General features: G+C 40.7%; 1 protein-coding gene across 1 annotated transcript in view; it reads left to right on the top strand.

Annotated features, from left to right (window-relative positions):
• The window catches only part of PRTFDC1 (phosphoribosyl transferase domain containing 1), a 90105-nt gene extending 78012 nt beyond the window's left edge, over positions 1–12093 (top strand). The window contains exons 5-9 of the mRNA XM_002913156.4: positions 4638–4655; positions 6022–6104; positions 6573–6619; positions 9776–9852; positions 10838–12093. Coding sequence (XP_002913202.2) covers positions 4638–4655; positions 6022–6104; positions 6573–6619; positions 9776–9852; positions 10838–10885 — 273 coding nt within the window. The 3' untranslated portion in view covers positions 10886–12093. The remainder of the gene's footprint in view (positions 1–4637; positions 4656–6021; positions 6105–6572; positions 6620–9775; positions 9853–10837) is intronic.
• Positions 12094–20796: the final 8703 nt, after the last annotated feature.

The following is a 20796-nucleotide window of genomic DNA, read 5'->3' as shown; positions in this document are numbered from 1 at the left end:
CTGCAAAACTGTGCTGCTGCCGGTTAGACCTGCGTGCGAATCATGCTGCATTTTAAAAGACTGGGGGCGCCTGGGTGGCGCAGTCGTTAAGCGTCTGCCTTTGTTTGGCTCAGGGCGTGATCCCGGCGTTCCAGCATCGAGCCTGGCATCAGGCTCCTCCGCTAGGAGCCTGCTTCTTCCTCTCCCATTCCCCCTGCTTGTGTTCCCTCTCTCGCTGGCTGTCTCTGTCAAATAAATAAAATCTTAAAAAAAAAAAAATTTAAAAATTTAAAAGACTGAAAGTGGGAATAGCCTATTTAACCTATTTAATCATTTAGATTTGTATAACTCTTTCCTTCTTTCTTGTCTTCTTTTTCTTCTTTCCTTTCTTTTTTTTCAGGAAACTTGACGTGATTAGCTTCCATCAGGATTGCACAGTAGCAAGGAAAGGACACACTCCAGAGACTCCCCATAGAATTTTTGCCTGTGGCCCCCCGGGTTGCAAGTTTTACTGACTTTCTGGGAGGAAATGAGCTAGGTGTGATGAGATGACTAAGACAGTAACTGGCAGACTTCTCAGATTCAGTGATGGGAGTTATCAGATTGGAAGTGCTTAGGAGGCACAGCGTGTCCTGAAAAAATTTCTAAGGTTGCCCACTCAAAAAAAAAAAAAAAAAAAGAGGGAGGATTTTGGAAGATTTCTTGGTGCAAAATTAAAAGCAGTAGACATTAATTATAGCTCAGTTAAGGGGGAATTGTACATCATTGAGAAAAAAAAATGGAGGGGATATGTCAAAAGTTTAACGAACTAGAGAAAGAACTGGGGTCAAAATTGTTGATCTGCTCCATGAGCATTTCTTGAACACCTGCTACATGCCGGTCTCCATGTTATATGCTGATCATACAAAGACGAATTTGTCTTAGCTTGTGGAGCTAATCCTGGTATATTAAAATGTAAAGAGATTAGTTCTCTTAGACACTAGTAAAAATGCTTCCAAAGTTGGGGTAGTCACTTTCTTTGTACTCTTGGGCTATTTGTTTTGTATGCCAATTTCCAAAGGTACTAAATGCGTTGCTTTTTTGGAGGTGAACTTTTCATACAAGAGGTAGGCTGCTAACAATCTGGACAGTAAACCCACACATTATTTAGGAAAGAACTTGAAAATGTGTGTGATGAAAATAGTGTGATGTTATGTGAAGGAAAAGAAATATCTGTATTGACTGCTCTATTTAACTCACTGAAGATCTCTAGATTTCTGCATAGCTCCCTTTCAGTAACAGATGTTTTTTTTATATCAGTATTCCCTTGCCCATCATTTATGAACCCACTAAATAATTTTACTTTTGAAATACTGTACACAACTCGCAAAATTCTTTGTGTTGTTACAGATGTTACCAACCTGCTTAGCCTCTTTAATCTTCCAAAATCCTTTGAGAAATATAGTTAAACCATAATTAACTAATGTTCTCTTCATAACAATCCTTCCGAGAAAGAAGAGCTAGAAGAAAGGAAGGAAGGAAAGAAAAGTGAAAAGAAGGGAAGCCAAAGAAAAGGAGAGTTATTGCAGTCTAAGACACTGGATGATGATAGGGAAAACAAGTAGGAATTCCAAGGAAAGAAACAAACTAAAAGGGAACATAATTATAGTATACTACTTGACTCTGTAGTGGGAAAAAATGTGAGCACTACAAGAAGATACAGTCGTAACAACGTATCTACCCTGGAGATGGAAAAAGAAGTGAGATAGTGTAAAAACAACTAAATTCTCATCATTATATAATATAGTAAATAGATGGTGTCTAAAATTATTAAACTGAGAAATAGAAGTACAGTAAAAGAGACTACTTTAAATTAAAAGGGAGTTAAAGACCTAATGCGTGGGCTTTGATTAGACAAACCAGCTACAAAGGTCATTTTAAAGACAACTAGGACAATCTAAATATGTCCTAGGTTTTATATGATATTAAGAAAGTAGTGCCAGATAAAGAAGTTGTCATACACACACACACACACACACACACACACACGATGGAATATTATTCAACCATAAGAAACTAGGAAATCCTGCCATTTGTGACAACATGAATGGATCTTGGGAGCATTATACTAAGTGAAGTAAGTCAGAGAGAGAAAGACAAATACTGTATGATCTTACTTGCATGTGGGATCTAAAACAAAACAAAACAAAAAACCTGACTCATAGGAAAAGAGATCAGATATGTGGTTACCTAGGGCAGGGCATGGGGGGCAGGGAAATCAGAGGAGGGTGATCAGAAGCTACAAACGTTCAGTTATAGGATAAATAAGTACTAGGGATGAAATGTACAATACAATGACTGTAGCTAACACTGTTGTGTGATATATACGAAGGTTGTTAAGCGAGTTAATCCTAAGAGTTCTCATTAGAAGGAAAAATTGCTTTCTTTTTTTGCTTTCTTTTTTTATTATATCTATATGAGATGATGGATGCTAACTAAATTTATCAAGGTAATCATTTTCCAAAATATATAAATCAAACCATTATGCTGTATGACTTAAACTTATACAGTGTATGTCAATTATACCTCAATAAAAATAGGAAAAATGAAAAACATAAAATAAAACAGATTATTGTCATTTTTGTTAGATGTGATCAATTTTGGCTATGCATAATATAGACTGCCATGATAACTTTAATATATAAAGCACATGAGCATTTTTAAATAGTTAGATACACAGTAACATTTAGAGAATCTTTAGACTTTTCTATTTGATTTTGAATCTGCATATGCATTCCTTGATTTTAAAATGTGTTTAAGTAATTCTGAAGATCTATCTCTGGGTTAGTACACATTCCAGTCCCACTCCCAGCCACCACTATATCTTATAGTTAAAGCTAGTCTTTTCAAAGATGACTCTTGTTTTGCAAGGTTCTGAGCTTTTAAAAAACAAATTTAATTATGTACAGTGTACTTTATTGCATTAGACAAGAATGCAGACTAACAGAGTTTTAAAGAGTTTTTCATTATAAGATTGAAACAAAAAGAGATTATGAACTAGGGAATTAAATTAATCAAATATTCTCCAAGTATTCAGGTTGGGTAATAGGCATGGTTGGTAAGCCTCAATCAGACTAAAAATGCACATCCTAACTAACTGTTGTGGGTTAACGGTTAAGAACATAGCAAATGTGTTCAGAATGCTGAGGGAACTCCTCTGTCGCTGTGACTCTGTGGGCCTGACCTACTTCAAAATGGACAAGATAAGCTTACATTTCAATGATAAAACTAAGATTTTAAAAATTTATTTAAAAGGGGGGGTGCCTGGGTGGCATAGTCAGTTAAGCATCTGACTTCAGTTCAGGTCATGATCTTAGGGTCCTGGGATCGAGACCCACACTGAATTCTGTGCTTAGCAGGGAGTCTGCTTGTCCTTCTCCCTCTGCCCCTCTCCTCACTCACACACTATCTTTCAAATAAATAAAATCTTAAAAAAAATAAAATGTATTTAACGACTAGATGACTATTTAATGACTATACCTGAGAGAAAAACACTTCCAGAAAGATATTTCCGCCTAAGAAGCATTTGACACATAAAGTAAACATGATTTTGGTTGATTGGCTAAAACTTTCATTACTTAAATCTCTTTTTGCATTAGACGTAAGTGAGCTTTCTAAGGTGTAAGGCTTGATAGAATTTTTAAAGTATTATATGAGTCATAGGGAGAAATGAAGAGTCATCTAAAGAAAGACAACATTACATTATATCCACACCCTTCAGTTCATTGCAATGTCATATTTACATAGTTGTATTTTAATTTGGCGGGACAGTATTGACATGTAACTACTAATCCATTTAATTGGTTGGTTTTAATTCATTAATCAGGGTCATCAGTTATTAATCCTCCACTCAGTAAATAATTGCGGAGCATTGATATGCCGGTACATATATGCTAGGGACTGGGAATACAATAGTAAGCAAGACAGACATGATTCCCATCCTCATGGAGTTTATATTCTAGTGGGAGGACAGGTATCAAACAGGAATTGAAATGAAACAGAATCAGTGTTTTTAGGGGAGAAGGAGAGGTAGGCTTGAGAGCACATAGCAAGGAGCCCAACCATGCTTCTAAAAATTTCAACCAGGTGCTTCTCAGAGCTCTCTCTAGCCCCCTCTTCCACAGGATCGAAAATCTGAGAGTAAGCAAAGAGTCCCCAATGATGGTGGCTCGGCGGGAATATAGGACTGTCACAGTTGGATACATGATCCTTCTGCAGACGCTGTCTCCATGAACAACATAGTTTATGTGGCTTGTTTTCCTGGTAAACTCTTAGTAAACTTCGTACGCCAACGAGCGCTGGATGGGGTGCTTGCTGGAATTAGGGACGTGGGTCGACCTTGTGGACAGCTCTTCAGACAGGTCTAGGATCTGACATGACCCTGCTGCTAACCTGTACATAGATACCAATACTGTAGCACCCAGTAATTGCAGAGGGACTGTTAACATGGATCTGGAATACCAACGTTACCTCCAAGCATTTGAGTTAGATGGATGGGGGAGGACCAGCTAAGCAAATTGTGAGGCTTCTAACTGTGAGCAAAAACCTGGGTCTCTCTTGTGAGCCACATTTGCATCGTATTCTAAATAACCGTTGCGTGTCTTTTTTTTTAATTCCAGAATGTCCTCATTGTTGAGGTAAGCTGACTTTTCTTTATCCCTATTTGGAAGTTGAAAGAATCTAACGGTGAGTTTTGAAATATAGAACTTATTATCAAATTGGTCAAGGATTTATTGAATTTCCACTGTGTGCATGGCTTTCCAAATTTACTAAGAGCTAACTGGAATCAGTGGCCTGAAACAATTTAGAATAAAAGCTTTGCAATAATAGTTTCGTGGTACTTTATCCGTTTTTATGCCGAATTTCACGCATGTCTAAATTGGTTCCTATACCTATTTGCGAATCAGGCATTTTTACAGAAGAGGAAACTAGCCCAACAGAACCAAATGTATATAATAGTAAAACCAAGGTTTGAACTCTTTTCACCCTCGAGTCAGTGTTCTTGCTAATGACCCCTAAGGACTTCAAGCAATTCTATCTTCAGCAACCAAATCATAAATACAATCAATTTTAAAATGGCAATCCAAGGGAAAGCTATAATTTAATTTAATTTTTCTGCTAAAAAAAAAAAAGAGAGAGAGAACGGGCCCTGTGGCAGCCGTAGACTTAATACAGCACATGGCCACTTTCCCTTCAAGAGCACGCCTGTCTTATCAGCTGGCAAGAATTCAAGGGAGCTGTTTGCAAGCTTTTGTTACACAATTGCTTGTGTGTGCCATATGTATCTGCAGTCTCCGGGCTCAGACATAACCCAGGAAGTAGACCATCTAGCCAAACGAATTGCCCAACCCTGGCGAAATCCAGACCTGCTGTTTTGATAATCAGCTCCCGACAGCTGATTTCTGTCCCAAGGACAATGCATTTCTGCTGCCCATTCTCCTCTAATTGAGCAGCAGCTCATCAGCAGAGAGGAGCTGAGGCTCACGGCGGCCCGCACCCTCAGAATTCACAGGCTGTCACCAGCTGCCGTCCAGACACATCTCACTTCCCGGCCGTAGAATCCCCTATTGAGTGGGGAGGGCACGGGGGAGATGTTTATCCATTCAGTGCATTCAGATGTACATCCCCTGTCCATGAAAATTCATGCATTCTGTATTGTGTTGCATAACCTCAGGGCCAAATTTAGTCCTTGAATGTGCATGCACGAATCCGGGTGTTCTCAGTGAGCAGCCCCCACCTGCTCTCCAAAGGCCGAACTCCGCTTTCACTGCAGCTCAACGATTCCGAGAGGAAATATTCACCCATATATTCCCCTAAACCCAGCTTCCGAGAGAAGCACCTGTCTAAAAAATATAACCCAGCCTGCTTCCTACTTTGACTCCATCTGATGGCAATTCTAATTATGATGCATTATTAATAAGGCATACAGTCATCTGTCTGGATGCAAATTCTTTTATGCTGCCCAAATGCACGCAGTTGAATGTGTCTGTCTTCTTTGCAAAGGATATTGTTGGAACCGGGAAGACCATGAGAGCGCTGCTTAGTAGCATAGAGAAATACGAGCCCAACATGATCAAGGTAGCCAGGTGAGTAGGACGTACACGTCGTGGTTGCTTCTGTGTGTCCAAATAAGCCCGAGAGGGATGCTAACTCAGGACATTGTCCCTGAAGAGAGCAGTCTTTTCCAAACCAGTGACCCTTTGCCCTGGGGTGTTCTGGCCTGACCACACTGAACAAATAGCCCATTTGCCTGCTAGCCTGAGACAGGAAGGGGAGGAGGACATGCTTTGCTGGGTGTCTGAGCCTCTCGTTACTGTGCCTCCATTAGCGGCTTCCAGGAGCAGCTGGCGGAGCCTGGTGCCAGTGCCCCTCTCCCTTCCTTTTATCTAGAATCGCTGATGTGGTGCCTCAGTAACAGGAGCGGGAATTAGTGGGCCGGGATGGTGCCCCACATGCTGCGGGGGGGGTACATATTTTAATGATGTTCGGTTCTATTTGCAATTCACAGAAGTTTTATCTGGATCACTAAACACTTTTTTTTTTTTTAATGGTAGTTTGTTGGTGAAAAGAACACCTAGAAGTGACGGCTTTCGACCCAACTGTAAGTGGTGTTGGTTTTGGTTTTGGTTGGTTGGTTGGTTGGCTGATGGTGTTGTTCTGTGTTGAAGAATCTCTGGTTTCCTATTTGCCGGCGTTCCATGAGAAGCCGAAGATGTAAAGGTTCGAGAGTCCCGCAGAGCTCCCGAGGTCTCCCCAGCCTTGCCGATAGAACCCTTTACCGCGAGGATAGAATCCTTTACAACGAGGGTTTTTAATTTTCCAGTTTGCGTTTTTCACGGAGACTCTGTCATGTGCGTTGGATATTTTTGTGTTTAGGTTTTCCATAGCACCTTAAAGCCAAAGAACTCGGCTAATGGGTTACAGGGGGTAGAAGGAGACCTGACCCCATCAGACTGGCTAACACCCCGGATTCCTGCCTTGGCCACTGCCCCTGTCAGTTAGACCCAGGAAGGCACTGGAAAGGCTTACAGGCTCTCATACCGTCTCCAGGAACCATCACCAGACAGCTCTCGATGCCGACCTTCAGCGAGCCTGAATTTTAGCACGCAGAAGGGGGAAATCCGAGACACCCCTTCCATCACCTTCGAAGAAAAGTTCAATAACACAGAGAATTGGTGAAGCACATATCTCCAGACACCATCTTCGTACTTGACCTCAAATATACGTTCGGGAGGATTTGGCTCATCCAGGGCACTTTGCTACTCTCCTCCCCATCATACGAATGGTTCTAATGCCAGGAAGAATAAACAAGCAGCTTGATTATTTATTAACCTAACACTAGAGGCGACTTTTTTGCACTCACATAGGCAGATTTCAGCTTGACTTTTATGACTTACATTTGCTCTAAAGCCTCTGGGATCATTTGGCTACAGTTCTCATCAGCAAGCTGCAAAAACATCAGAGCAAGAGAAGCGCACCGTGGACGGTAGTGTGCCGATGACATTTTGCAAGGGACTCTTCATTCTAAAAACAACTTTCATGTATTAAATCTAGACAACATCAGTGCTGGGAAGATAGACCCAACAATGTGTCCCCATCCAGTTACTGGCATGGGGAATATAATCTGGATGCAGTAAGGTTAGGTGAAGTTAGTAAACAGAAATCTTTTAAGGAAATCATGGAAAATACCATAGAGATGAGATTTTAACTGAAGTTGAAAGATTCACTTTGGACATAGCCAACTAATTACAGGTTATTTGTGTCACTTACAGCAACAACATGAGTAAAATAAGGGCAGGTAACACTAGTAAGAGCTTGCGATGGGCCTTCCACTCTTCTAAGAGCTACACAGAGATTAACACATTTCATCCTTACAACATTCGTCCAAGGTAGGGGCTCGTGTTATGCCCATTTTTCAGATGAGGAAATTGAACACAACAAGGGTCAATGGTTTTTGAAGGTCATGTTGCTGTAAATGTTGAGTCAGTACTGAGCCCAGGCAGTACGGTTCCGATCACGGCCTCACTTTTACGCTACATCTATAAGTAACTCCCGCAAGTGCAAATAGAAGGGTAGGAACTGCACCCATTTACCAGCTGGACATAGGTCACTCTGCTTCCTAACCGTCCCCCAGATCTACTGATTCAGCTTCCTTCTTTCACTGCCTTCACTCTGAAGGTTTGGCCTTCTGAACCGGCTTTGCCCAGTCTGACGTGCCTACTGTAGGCATTGCTCTGGTGACTGTGAAGTCATTATTGTGGTGACAACCCAACTTCTCTGGAATTTACTAATATCCTTGTAGCTGGTTCAGGATCTCTGTTTCTTCTGCCTGGATTTCTGAGGCATGATACTTTTTTTTTTTTTTAAAGATTTTATTTATTTATTTGACAGAGACAGAGACAGCCAGTGAGAGAGGGAACACAAGCAGGGGGAGTGGGAGAGGAAGAAGCAGGCTCACAGCGGAGGAGCCTGATGTGGGGCTCGATCCCATAACGCCGGGATCACGCCCTGAGCCGAAGGCAGACGCCCAACCGCTCTGCCACCCAGGCGCCCCTGAGGCATGATACTTTTGGTTCCTTTCTCATAATTGAGTCTTTCCCATATGCTCAGTGACATCTTTTGTATGCTCTGACATCTTTCCTTCTGCTCTTGCTTCTCCTCTTTGATTATTTTCCTCAAAGCAACATACAGTGTGGAGGGACCAAAGGGGGTTTCTATCAGTGACATATAATGCGATCCTCTAGAAAGTAAGTCCCTCTCCTCCAGCACCTTCTGCAAGCAGGAACCAGTTGCCTGCTCCATGTGAAAGCATCTTTGGTCATAGGAACCAAAATGGTGGTGAGTGGTCACCAGAGGGCTTTCTCCATGGCTATACCAAAGTACAGTTTCATAAAAGTAAGTGAGTGCATCTCTCATCTGCAATGCTGTAATAAACAGATGAAAAAAAAATGGAAAGAGTTTGAAAAACCATTGGACCATAGGCATATTTATTCTGTTTCAAGACCTCTGAACAAGGAGTGCTATGGTCTGTTCCTTAAAGATCCTTTTCCGTAAAAATCATCTTCCTTTCAATAAATTTTTCCTTTGTCCAACCTAAGTACCTCATACTGCATTTAAATCCACTTACTCCCATTCTTCCCTCAATAGAGATAGAGAGCTAATTAATATCATCTGTCTCCTGGACTCAAAGACTAGTGTTAGAATAACCCTTAGCGTTCTCTTCCTCAAACTGAACAATCCCACTTCCCGTCATCTGGTCTCCCAGATTTGGCTTTCCAGCCCTTTATCCGGCTGAGGACACCAAGCGCAGTGGGAGAACGTCTTCCTAGTGGCAACAGCCTGTGCTCCGAGTCATGCAGCACAGGATTGGAAGACCTTCTGTCTGAACTGCACTTTATGCTTCCAGATTGTTTCCTTTGGCATTATATCATGGGATACTGCTTGCTTTGGAACCACGGGGCTGCATGACTAACTCATGCATTCTCCCCTGGGCTGGCTGAGCCCTTTCTCAGCTCTGAATGGTAGGAGTACAGCCACTCTTCCTTGTATGTTTGCTTGTCTACCTTGTCTCCCTGCCTCGTCACTCTGGTCCAGGTCCTATTGGGCTCATCCCATGCATTGCTTATCATTTTTCTCACTTGCTTCTGCTTAAATGAAAGGTCCTCACAGTTTAAGGGCCAACAATAGCATATGGTGGCTTTCTACTCATGTTATCTACATCTTATTGCTTTTTTTTTCCCCCTCTCTTCCTACTCAGATGTTGGATTTGAGATTCCAAACTTATTTGTGGTGGGTTATGCCTTGGATTACAATGAATACTTCAGAGATCTGAATGTAAGTCATGCATGCAAATCCCTAGCCTCCTTTTCACAAGAATTTAACAGTTATATGAATTTAACAAATTATTGAAATAGTGATGATAATGGCTACCTCTTATGGAGTATGTCGGGAATATTCTGGGTACTTTGCCTTCATAATCCCAATTACAGTTGCATGTAGTTCATAACTATTCCCCTTTTGGAGAAATATATATGTATATAGACACATATATACATGGACCCCCAGTACAAACCCCCCAGCTGTGTGACCCTGACCAATGTTGAATGATCTGGAGGTAGACATCCTACCCTAAGTGGACCAATCGTGTGTGTGTGTGTGTGTCTCTCCTAATAGTTAGAAACTTAAAGCAAAAGTCACAGAAATCAAGGGGTTTTAGTCTTAAGCCACTGAGTGGCAGGGCCCCAGAGAGAGTATCCACAAGCACCATGGGCTGAAGTCAGGAGCTGTGCCATTCCGGCCTTCCAGTTCCTTCATTCGTAGCTCTTCCTTGGATTCTGTGAGCCACCTCAGTAGCCTACACGAAATCCCCCTTTTTGCCTGTATTAATCTGACTCCACTTCTGTTCCTTGCAATCAAAATATTCCCGACACATTTCTTGCTACCCATAAAAGATCGAGTAAGAGTCAATGTTGTGTTTACCATGGCTGTTTCTCCGTTCTCCCTAGAGGCGGTAATGTTACCAAACAGAGACTTCTCTCTCCACCATGGCTGACCATACCCTCCTTCAGCCTTTCTGGTTGTTCCAGACCTAGGGAGCCAGATTCAAAATAGGTCTCAAAACTAGAACAATGAAGAAACTTTTTCAAGCATTCGAATGGGTCTCTTTCAATTTTACATACGCACACACATAAACGTGTACACATATATTTGAATGAACAATAGCCAATGATAAGATGGCATTCTGTTATTACTGCATTCCATTTTCTGCACCTCCTACTTTGTTAAGAAGCCGATTCATTTAAATCCTCTATTGTTTCAGCACATATGCGTGATCAATGAACATGGCAAAGAGAAGTACCGAGTCTAAAGAAGTAAATTCTCACCTTCGAATCTCCAGATAACATCATACTACAGTCAAAAAGCCAGCATGTAAAGTTTGTCTCCCCAGGCATCTTCACTCAGCAGGAAATAAAAGAAAAAAAAATGTTTTAATGAGAGAGCTTTCTTTTCTGACATAAGAGTACCAAAGGTTCTTAAGGAAAAGAAAGCAATGCTTTTAGTTGACTTGTTCCAAATTAAACACTCCACCTTGTGACTCATGCGTTCTATCTACCTTCACACTCCAGAACGTCACCTTCTTTTATTCCGATACGGTTATTATGCTTGATTACTATATCCCCACCTAGTTACTCAAATATTTTCCACTTAACCTTTTTTTTTTTAATATTCCATTTTGGTAATAATTTGCAATCTGAAGAAACTGGAAGCCTTTTTCAGTTAAGCTCTGAACCCAAATCCTGAGACTGCCACCAGATTCCCATACTGAAAAAGGAGGGAAAGGACAATTTAATATAAATTTCTGTTTGTGCATTTCTAGCAGGCCATTACTGTTTGCTTTGACAAATCCTTTTTGAACTGTAGTGTATAATGAATCTTAATGATGTTATGAAATGAGCCTTTGCTCAGTGCTGTTGATCGGAGCTTCCGGTACGTGATAACGGTATGTCATGAATGCATGGGTGTACTCAACTGTGTTTAATACTCTGAATTTTAATTAGAAAAAATACAATGGCAGCCAGGCCCTCGTTTCTAAGCTGCATCTTTTTATTCGTGTGCGACATGAGCAAACGGCAGAATTTGTGGAAGGTGGGGGGTTCAATTAAAAACTAAGCGAGTATGAGCTTTTCCTCTTATTTACATCAAAGGACAAGACACTATTATATATTATCATCAACATGAACACAGAGGTTGAATTATTTTTTGAGTGGTCTTAGAAGACTTATCCCACAGCCCGAGGCACTACAGAAAGCCAGCACACTTAAGAAAGTTTTTTTCTGAATAACATTTTTTCCATTTCCACTGTTTTATGAGATGTTTTCTAATTTATGGGGATTTTAATTGAAAATAAACTCGAGTGCCAATAGAACTGTTTTTTCTCACTTGCTAAAAGGAGAAAATGCAAAATAAATAACTAAGCAGCCTTTGTTTGGTTCTATACCATATGTGGCATATTGTTATCAGGTTCTAGCTTCCTTTAAACTAATAAAGAATTAAAAACCTTGTTACGTTTCATAACTGCTTACTGTTTTTCTTCCACTTTCATATTTTTTATATACTTTCAGCCATTAAAATGTGTGTGAGCCAGTAGCTTAAATATACTCCTGCGTATATCTTTCCTGGGGCTTTATTTTTGTTAACCTGGAAGAAATCCAATATATGCACTAGTATAAGCAAACGATTAAGCCAGACTTGATATGCTGCTGCTTTTTTTTCTCCTTAAGCTTGTTTGTAAGACAAAGAATTTTAGTTGTAAAAGATTTTCCTGAATATCTTTGTTCCAGGCAGAGAAGAAAATAAGCCACACCCAGATATCCCAAGTGAGAAACGAGCAAAGGGAATTCCTTTTAGCTTTGTTCCATAGAAGAATCAGTAACCAAGTTAGAGATTGATAATTCTAATTGGCCAGTCTCTTGAATTATCAAATCGTGTTCTAAATCCAATTTCCACTCTGCCACCTTTATATCAGAAGACCTAGAAAAACCCAGATACATTTGATTATAAATATAAAATTACCCATAATCTTTATGAAAATATTTTCTTTAGAATGTTGAATTTTAACAAACGTCAGTATAATTGTTGAGAGCTGTATGTTTGTTGGAATTAGGGAGGAGACTGGTCTACTTCACAAGATTTTGAGCAGGACTTGTGCTAGTCGATGCTGAAAAAGAAAATTCCATTAAATACACAAGAAGTTTAATCATTCCTGCAATTTTTTTCCTATCACACAATATTTTGACAGTGATGTCCAAGAATGTCATCTTGGGAAAAACAGTATTTCCTTTTCTCTTGCAAAACTCTAATCTATTTAATACCACTGAGTTTTTTCAACCCAGACCAAAAATGTGAAAACTCATAACCTGATTAGCAACCAGCGCATTTATTAATTTGGTGTTCCAAACCTGATTGGTGGGGGGAGGGGGTAAGTGTGTGACATGTTTTATTTGGATTCAGTTACAATAATTAGTACTACTTTTACTACAGTAATACAGTAACATAATCAGTAATACTTTGGGATATTCCAAACAAATTAGAACCCTTCATTATAAATTGGTTCTTTCTTACTGGATTGGAATGTATCCAATATTGAACCATGCCCTCTCAGTGCGAACTGCAAATAGTCAAATCTTGATGCATCTTGTTTAACCTTTGGCTGTCTGGATATAATATGGTTTACCATGTTTCAGGCCTTCTGAGACTATTAAAAAAAAAAAAAAAACCTTTTAGAGCACAAGCAGGCATTTTTTTCAGCCTCCCATGGGATGAACTTATGTTTTCCCAATGGAAAGAGAAGGTGACCTATCCCACTTCTAAAGAACTGGTGTCATGGAACTATTTCCTCACTCTTGTAATAGAGTTAGTATGTTCTAGGAAATTGAAGCCCTAAATCACACTCCCCACCCAGATGTCTGGCTAATTTGGGCAAAAATAGCATTTGGGAGTTGCAATTACTTTGCTATCATAAAGTTCCTTTGGGATCCCCGGATGACACTTGAGGGCTGGCGGGCAGGCTAGTCGCAGGAGGGGAGCAAAGGGATGGTGGAAGGGAGGTTTGTGCGTTGATGTTGGGATGTGTGTAGAGGAGGGATGGAAGGTGCACATGGAGAAGACCACTTTGTTTCTTGGCCCAGCATACCCCATGATTGATTCTGAACTCAGTGGAGAGAAGGAGACAAAGACCCCAACTGAAAGAGCTGTTTTCACGGTAAAAACACACTGGGACAGACAGGCCATTCGCATTTCACTGAGGGTCATGCATAGTCCATTCCAAAAAAAAAAAAAAAATGTTTTTACCATTTTTTGGCCAAAAGGACCCCCTTTTCTGACTTTTTCCGCTAGGGTGGGCTTTGTTGACGTAAGTGGGAGACACCATGAAGACAGAGTAGGATACTGAAGTCCTACACTTTCTTAGTGGGAGAAATAAGCCTGAACTAATGTTACTATGACTTCGATTGAATCCAGAGACTAATGGGTGTTGACTAGTGAACAAGCTGCAAATGAGGATGGTGAGTGTAGACGACTCATTCAAGAAACCCGGCTGTGATGACCAGAGACACATAACCATAGCTAGAGGGCTTTTAAAAGATGGGAAAGACTTGTACATTTTTATTTACTGTGGAAAACCAAAAACAAGTGAATAAAACAATAGAAACAGTGTATTCATTATCGATTGCTCTGTTAACAAACCACTCCCAAAACTGAGTAGTTTAAATGAACAATAATTATTATTTCTCAGGGCTTATGAGAATTAGGAATATGGAGCAGACCCTGTGGGGACTCTTCATTTCTGCTTCGTGATCTCTTTTGCTTCAGCTGAAAGAGTCAAAGGCCGAGGGCTACAAACAAGTGACATAAATGGTCCAATGTGGCAGCCATTAGCCACGTGTACCTGTTTAAATTTAAATTAACTAAAACAAAATAATTTAAAATCTACTTCCTTGTGCACATTAGCTACATTACCGCTGCTCAACAGCCTCATAAGGGCTTAAGTTACCATATTAGCACAAACATAGAAAATTTCCACCATCCCAGCAAGTTCTATGGGTAGCTGCGATAGGAAGGTTTGCCTGGTGGTTGATATGGCTGCCAGCTGGAACCTTAGCTGAGCCTGTCAGTCGGAGTTCTTCTGTGTGGTGTCTCCTTGCGGTTCGAGCTTCCTCACAACATGGCAGCTGAGGTCCAAAGGTAAATGCAGACAGAGACAGAGACAGAAGCGGGTGGAAGCCATACTGTCTCTTATAGGACAGGCTCACTTCCACCACATTCTGTTAGTCAAAGCAGTTACAAAGACTTGCCTGAGTTTAAGGGGAGGGAACATAGACTGCCACCACTTGATGGAAGAACATTGTAAGACGATGGAGTGGGGTAGGGTGTATATGGCTCTGGCCATTGTTAGAAAGCTGAAGATGAAATCTGCCACAGACCGGTTATTCCCCTGCACCTTTTTCACTAATGAGATTAGTGAAGAAGCCGATTATGCAGGGGTCATAATGCATAATTGAAAACACGCCTGCTTGCCTAGGTTTTAAAGAGTGACAGAATACTGGGGCGCCTGGGTGGTTCAGCCAGTTAAGCGTCTGACTCTTGATTGTGGCGCAGGTCATGATCTCAGGGTCGTGAGATCAAGCCCGGCATCCGGCTCCGCACTGGGCGTGGAGCCTGCTTAAGATTCTCTCTCTTCCTCACCCCCTGCCCCTCCCCAACCCCAAAAAAAAAAAAAAAAAGACTACTACTACCTAGCCACATGGGGAAATATGAAATGATAAAAAGAATACCAGAGTAAGCCACCTTGATTATAAAGGTAGAAATACATGTTTTCCCACTGATAGTGTTTGGACCAGATTAAGACGACTTTGAAAGAGCAGTTTTATTTCTATTAAGGTGCTTAAAGTTGAAATATAAAAACCATAGTAAAATAGTTTTTGCTTGCCAAGTATTCTGTAAATGTAAATTCATACTGAAACTTCAGAAGTAGTTCCATTTTTATAGGAAGAAATCGCCACATAATTTGGCCAAGAAGCTAATCCAGGATAGGACTCCCTATATATATTTACATCACATTATGCTGGAAATAGTACTCACCAAATCGATTTAAAAACCTTTTTAAAACAACAAATCACTGAGTACTAACCAACAGGGCTTTACGATGAAAACTGCTCTGTCCGATTTATCTAATCTCCTAGTATTGAATGACAGGGCTGGTTGACTGGAAAAAGGAAGTGTTGTAATTTGTCTTATCTTTATTTGAACAACACTTTTGGTTGTGCTGTGTGAAGAATATTCATCAATAGCCTGGGAAAATGACTTACACTACATAGCTTCTGGGTGACTGCGCGAATTTTTACAGTTGTATTTAAAAGAGATCTATCACGAGCGTAACAAAATACATTGTGAACGACTGGAGCCCAGGCAATGAGTGTGTTGACATTTCACAAAAGATCTGGCCACAACTACTGTGGATCGCCCGCTCTACAAAAACTTGATGATAACTCAATTTAGTATTTAGCACGGAAACCCAGAGGTAGGAACTGGCATCTCCATTTTAGAGATAAGGAATTGAGTACTAAGGAGATTAAATCACTTACCTAGGGTCACAGAGCTGTGTTCAAAACAAGAAATTGAACCAGTGTTATTAGACTGCTGAGTCAGTATTCCATACACAGCGCCAAGTTCATGGACGATGTAGAAAGTGTGTCTATAGACTTGCAGGTGACAATCAGATGAGGAGAAGAAAGAATCGTGTGGTATAATAAGAATATGTTTGGTCTTTGTCCCTGGTTCCTGGCACAGAGCTCCTAAAACCCTTGGAATTTGCAAAGTAGGGATAGGATCTTTTGTTACTCTTAACAAGCCCCTTTTATCTTACCTGAGTTTATGCAAAAGAGGTGACTTAGAGTGGGACCCCCTCTAGATAGCCTCGGGATGGGGCTGGTCACCAGAAAGACCAGTGACTGGAGGGTTGGAACTTCTGGCCCTGCACACCCACCTTTGGGTAGTTATGCAACTGGATCTCATTAGCTACTGTTTTCATGCATCTACATTCAAATATGAAAGAGTCCAATATTTTTCTATTATTTTTTATGTGGTTTTGGAATCAGGATTATTGTAGCTTCAACAAGTGACATCGACTTTTACTTTTCTTCCATTTTCTCAAACAACTTGCATAAGATAGGGGTTCTCTGTGTATTGAAATTGTTACGACTTAAAAAATCTCTATGTGTGTATAGTTATTTCTTCTTTCTATTCTATATTCTATTTGCTTCTAATATTTTCTTTTCTACCCAAAGAAACCACTTTAACTTTGTTCATGTTCTTCCAGTGGATTTTCTTTTCCAGGCTGGTGTACCCATCCTCCAGATTCCGTCCAGTATTGGCTGCTACAGTTCCCCGTCGCCCCTTCCCTGCTCCCTGGAGGTCTACACCCTCCCCAAGGTAATCACAGCCAATGACTTGCAGACATGTGAGCACCCCAAAAGCCCAAGTGGGACTCTGTGGTGTGATTCATGCTCTAGAACTCTCTGGGGGATCAGGCTGAAGTTCTTCACGTGTTTGCTTAGCCTCCTCTGTCCCGGCCTACTTTCTTGCTTTCTTCACTCTCTTCCTCCTCAGAGCACTCGCTCAAGACAACACTGAAGAATGAATGTGCCTGAACTGCTTTCTTCAGCTCTGCTTCTTGGAGGGCAAGTGCAACCCACAGGTCAAATTCAGCCCACAGCCTGTTTTGATATGGCCTGTAAGCTAACAGTGTTTTTTTCATTCATGTGGGATTGTAAAAAAAAAAAAAAAGAGAGAGAGAGAGAGAGGAAGGAAGGAAGGAAGGAAGGAAGGGAGGGAGGGAGGGAGGGAGGAAGAAAAAGAAAAAAATTCAATAAACATCCTATGTGACCTGCCAAACCAAAAATATTTGCTAGCTAGCCTTTCACAGAAAAAGTTTGCAGACCTCTATTCTAGGAAATCTGATTTAAGATACTTCCCTATTTTTTTATGTTCTATTTCATTTATTTCTGGCCTTAGATTACTCTATTGTTCAAAAGAAAGAACAACTATTTGAGCTGAATTATTGGGTTTTTTGGTTTTTAACTTTCTGTTTTCTGATAAAGATCTTTAGAGTTCTCTCAGTATATTTACTGTAAATACTGGTATATTAGGACTTAATTTCTGCCATTTTAGATCATATTTCTCATTTATAGTACTTTTTGTTTCTTTTTTCTCTTTTTCTTGGGTTTCTTGATTTTCAACAACGATTTGTTTCTTATGCTGGTTTGAAAGTTATGCCTTCAATTTTTGTTCTCATGGTAATTGACCTTAGATGCCTAAGACCCATGCTCGTGTTCATGATTTTTAAGTTCTTGGTATCTATTCTCCCCCAAGATGATAAGTACTATCTCTTGTCCAGAAGTTAAGTTCTAAGGTACTGTGTGTATCCTTTCTCTTATTCTTTAGTTCTAGCTATTTTATCTTTATTTTTTTTAAGGATTTTATTTATTTACTTGAGAGAGAGGGAGAGAGAGAGACAGTGGGGGCAGAGGCAGAGGGAGAAGCAGACTCCCCGGGACCCTGGGATCATGACCTGAGCTGAAGGCAGATGCTTAACTGACTGAATCACCCAGGCACCCCCATTATTTTATCTTCTTAAGACAACATAAATTTTACCACCACCAAGGTATTTGACCACCTTTCTGGCCTCTGTCCCTATGCATCCTGGCCTTGTCTCTTTTCCTATTTAAATACTATTTTCAAGCAAGTTTTCAATATGTATGTGTGTGTGTATGTGTGTGTTAATGATAACCCTTCTAAGCCTTTGTATGTATGTGAATATTTTTTTATTGTGTTCTCCTATTTGAATGAAAAATTGGCTGGATATAAAATTCTAGATTTCCAATTATTTCCTTTCAAGACTAATTTACATTATTTGTTGGTCTTCTCACATCCTATATTGCTCTTGGGAGCAGGATGTCCACTGGATCATTGTTTCTTTGAAGAGAATCTCAGCTTTTGCTCTCTGCACGCTTTAAGGAATGTGTTGCTTTCTCTCCTGTTGGGCACTGAACGTTATAATCTGAGGACTCTCATCTCTTCTTTTAGTTTTGAGAAATCCCTTGGCTTTATTTCTTCCACTATTTCCTCCTTTTCTTTTTTTCTCTCCCAGAGGTTTTATGATTCAGACATAGGCACTTTCACCTCAATCTTAGCCACGCCTTGACTTTTCTCTTCTATCTTAACTCCCTTCTTTCCTGCTACATTCTGGGAAAGTTGCTCAATAGGGTCTTGCAACTCACTTATGTATGTGTCAGTCCGAACCATCTGGCTGTCCTTCTCATTTTTTGCGTTCCTCATTGTAACTATTATATTGTTCCTATCTAATATGTTTACTTGGTCTTTACTAATGGCTTCTTGTTTTTGATACGTGCCACCCATTATTTTCCCCCACCTCCTAGAGTAAATGTTTCATGTTTATTTTTAAGTTCAGGTGTGTTTAGCTCAGTAATTCTCCTTCAGATGGTAAATGTTCAGCACAGTTTTTCCTTTACGATCGTTGTATTCTTTGCGTATCTAGTTATTTTGACTTGTGAGTTCACATCTCCCCGGATGGATCGGCTACTTCCGCTGAAAATGTGTGATGCAGAAGGTCAAAGCCTAGTCTATGATCAGCCAAGCGTGTTGAAGGTAAGGGGAAAAGATAATCCTAGATCCCACAAAACCACTGTTGATAACTATGATTTGTTGCTGTTGCTGCAGACATGCCCTTGGTTTCATGGGAGTTTTCCTTGTAAACTCTCAGAGGCAGGGCTGGGAGAAAGCAAGCTCCTTCCGTTACAACCCACCAGTCCGAGGAGTTTACAGGAAAGTTTCCCTCACTTCCCAGAGTGAATGAATGAGTCTGGCTGCTCAACGTATTCTTGTTTTCATCAATTCCGCAAGGCTGCGCTTTCTGTGCTACCTAATTTTACCCTCCTGGCCAATGAATTGGCTATTGCTATTGTTTTGTGGTGAAGGCTCGGGATGGTGGGGTTGAGGGAGGGAGCAAAACCAAAGCCATCTTCCAACCACAGGCTCTTTGCTGCTTCCAGCCACTCCCCAGCCCCCACTCCACCTCTAGACTTCAGTTACCCCCCTCCCCCTCCTGCATATATCAGTTGAAGGCAGCCTCCTGTTCCTCCAGTTGATGGCTGTTGTCCTTCATTGATAGAACCCCTACTACCCCCCTCACTTCTGTAGTTTCTCTAGGGTTTATTTGAGGGGAGGGATCCAGCAGTCCGTGCTTGTTTACATTTATCACCTTTTATCCCCTTACCAAGACTTTACTTATAAATTTACAATTATATTATGTTCATTATAAAACATACAAAAATAGACATTATGAAACAATGAATGAGATAACTTCGGTGTCCACACTTGTGAAAATTCAGATGTCCTGACTGACCTCCTTGCAGAAAACAATAAAAATCACTTGATTCAATATTTTTTAAGTCATTTTAAATGCATTCATGAACCGTCACACACACAAAAAAAATACAGATTGCTCAGAAGTTGAAACTCGAGTGAAAGCAGAAACCCAGAAAAGTGAGTTTGCTAAACCAGCTTTCATCTTAAGACTGATTGGCCATGAGAATGAGCCTCAGACCTCCAACAACAGGGAGCCTGGGCTTCAGAGACTGGGGGCTTCAGCTGCTCTACTCAGAAACCATCCCTGCATTTGCCCTGCAGCCACATGCTGCTCCTGGTCCGAGACTGAGCACAGCAGGTGTACAAAGCCAGGTCTGTTCCTAGAGAACATGGGGGTCCTTTGTCAGGTATCTTTGATTCCAAGACCCCCTGATGGTCTTGCTGAAATTTCCTTAGAACTGTACAACAGTCTAATATGTTTCTACTCTCTCTTTTTCCCGCTCCCTCCCCACTATCTGGAATGTTCCATTATACATTTCTTGCACATTTCATCTCATTGCGGCATCTGCTTCTCAGACGACCCAAACTCACACAAGAGTATTTAGCAATCTTGCTGCACCAGAGATTTCATTTTTCTTGCCTTGTGAGGTATAAGGAACAGGAGAGAAAGCCCACGATTGGAGCCAGGTAGGAGTCTGATCACAGAAACACGCATGGCAAAAGTGAGATTAAAAACAACATGATAGCCTTCAACCTAACCACATCCATAATCGCATTAAATGGAAAGAGCCTAAAGAAGGAATAGAGAAATTTTTTTCCTGTCGAGGGCTTGAT

The sequence above is a fragment of the Ailuropoda melanoleuca genome, chromosome 15 (genome assembly GCF_002007445.2).
Source record: "Ailuropoda melanoleuca isolate Jingjing chromosome 15, ASM200744v2, whole genome shotgun sequence".
Taxonomy (NCBI): domain Eukaryota; kingdom Metazoa; phylum Chordata; class Mammalia; order Carnivora; family Ursidae; genus Ailuropoda; species Ailuropoda melanoleuca.
Note: the sequence above shows the minus strand (reverse complement) of the source record. Positions and strands in the feature narration are given on the sequence as shown.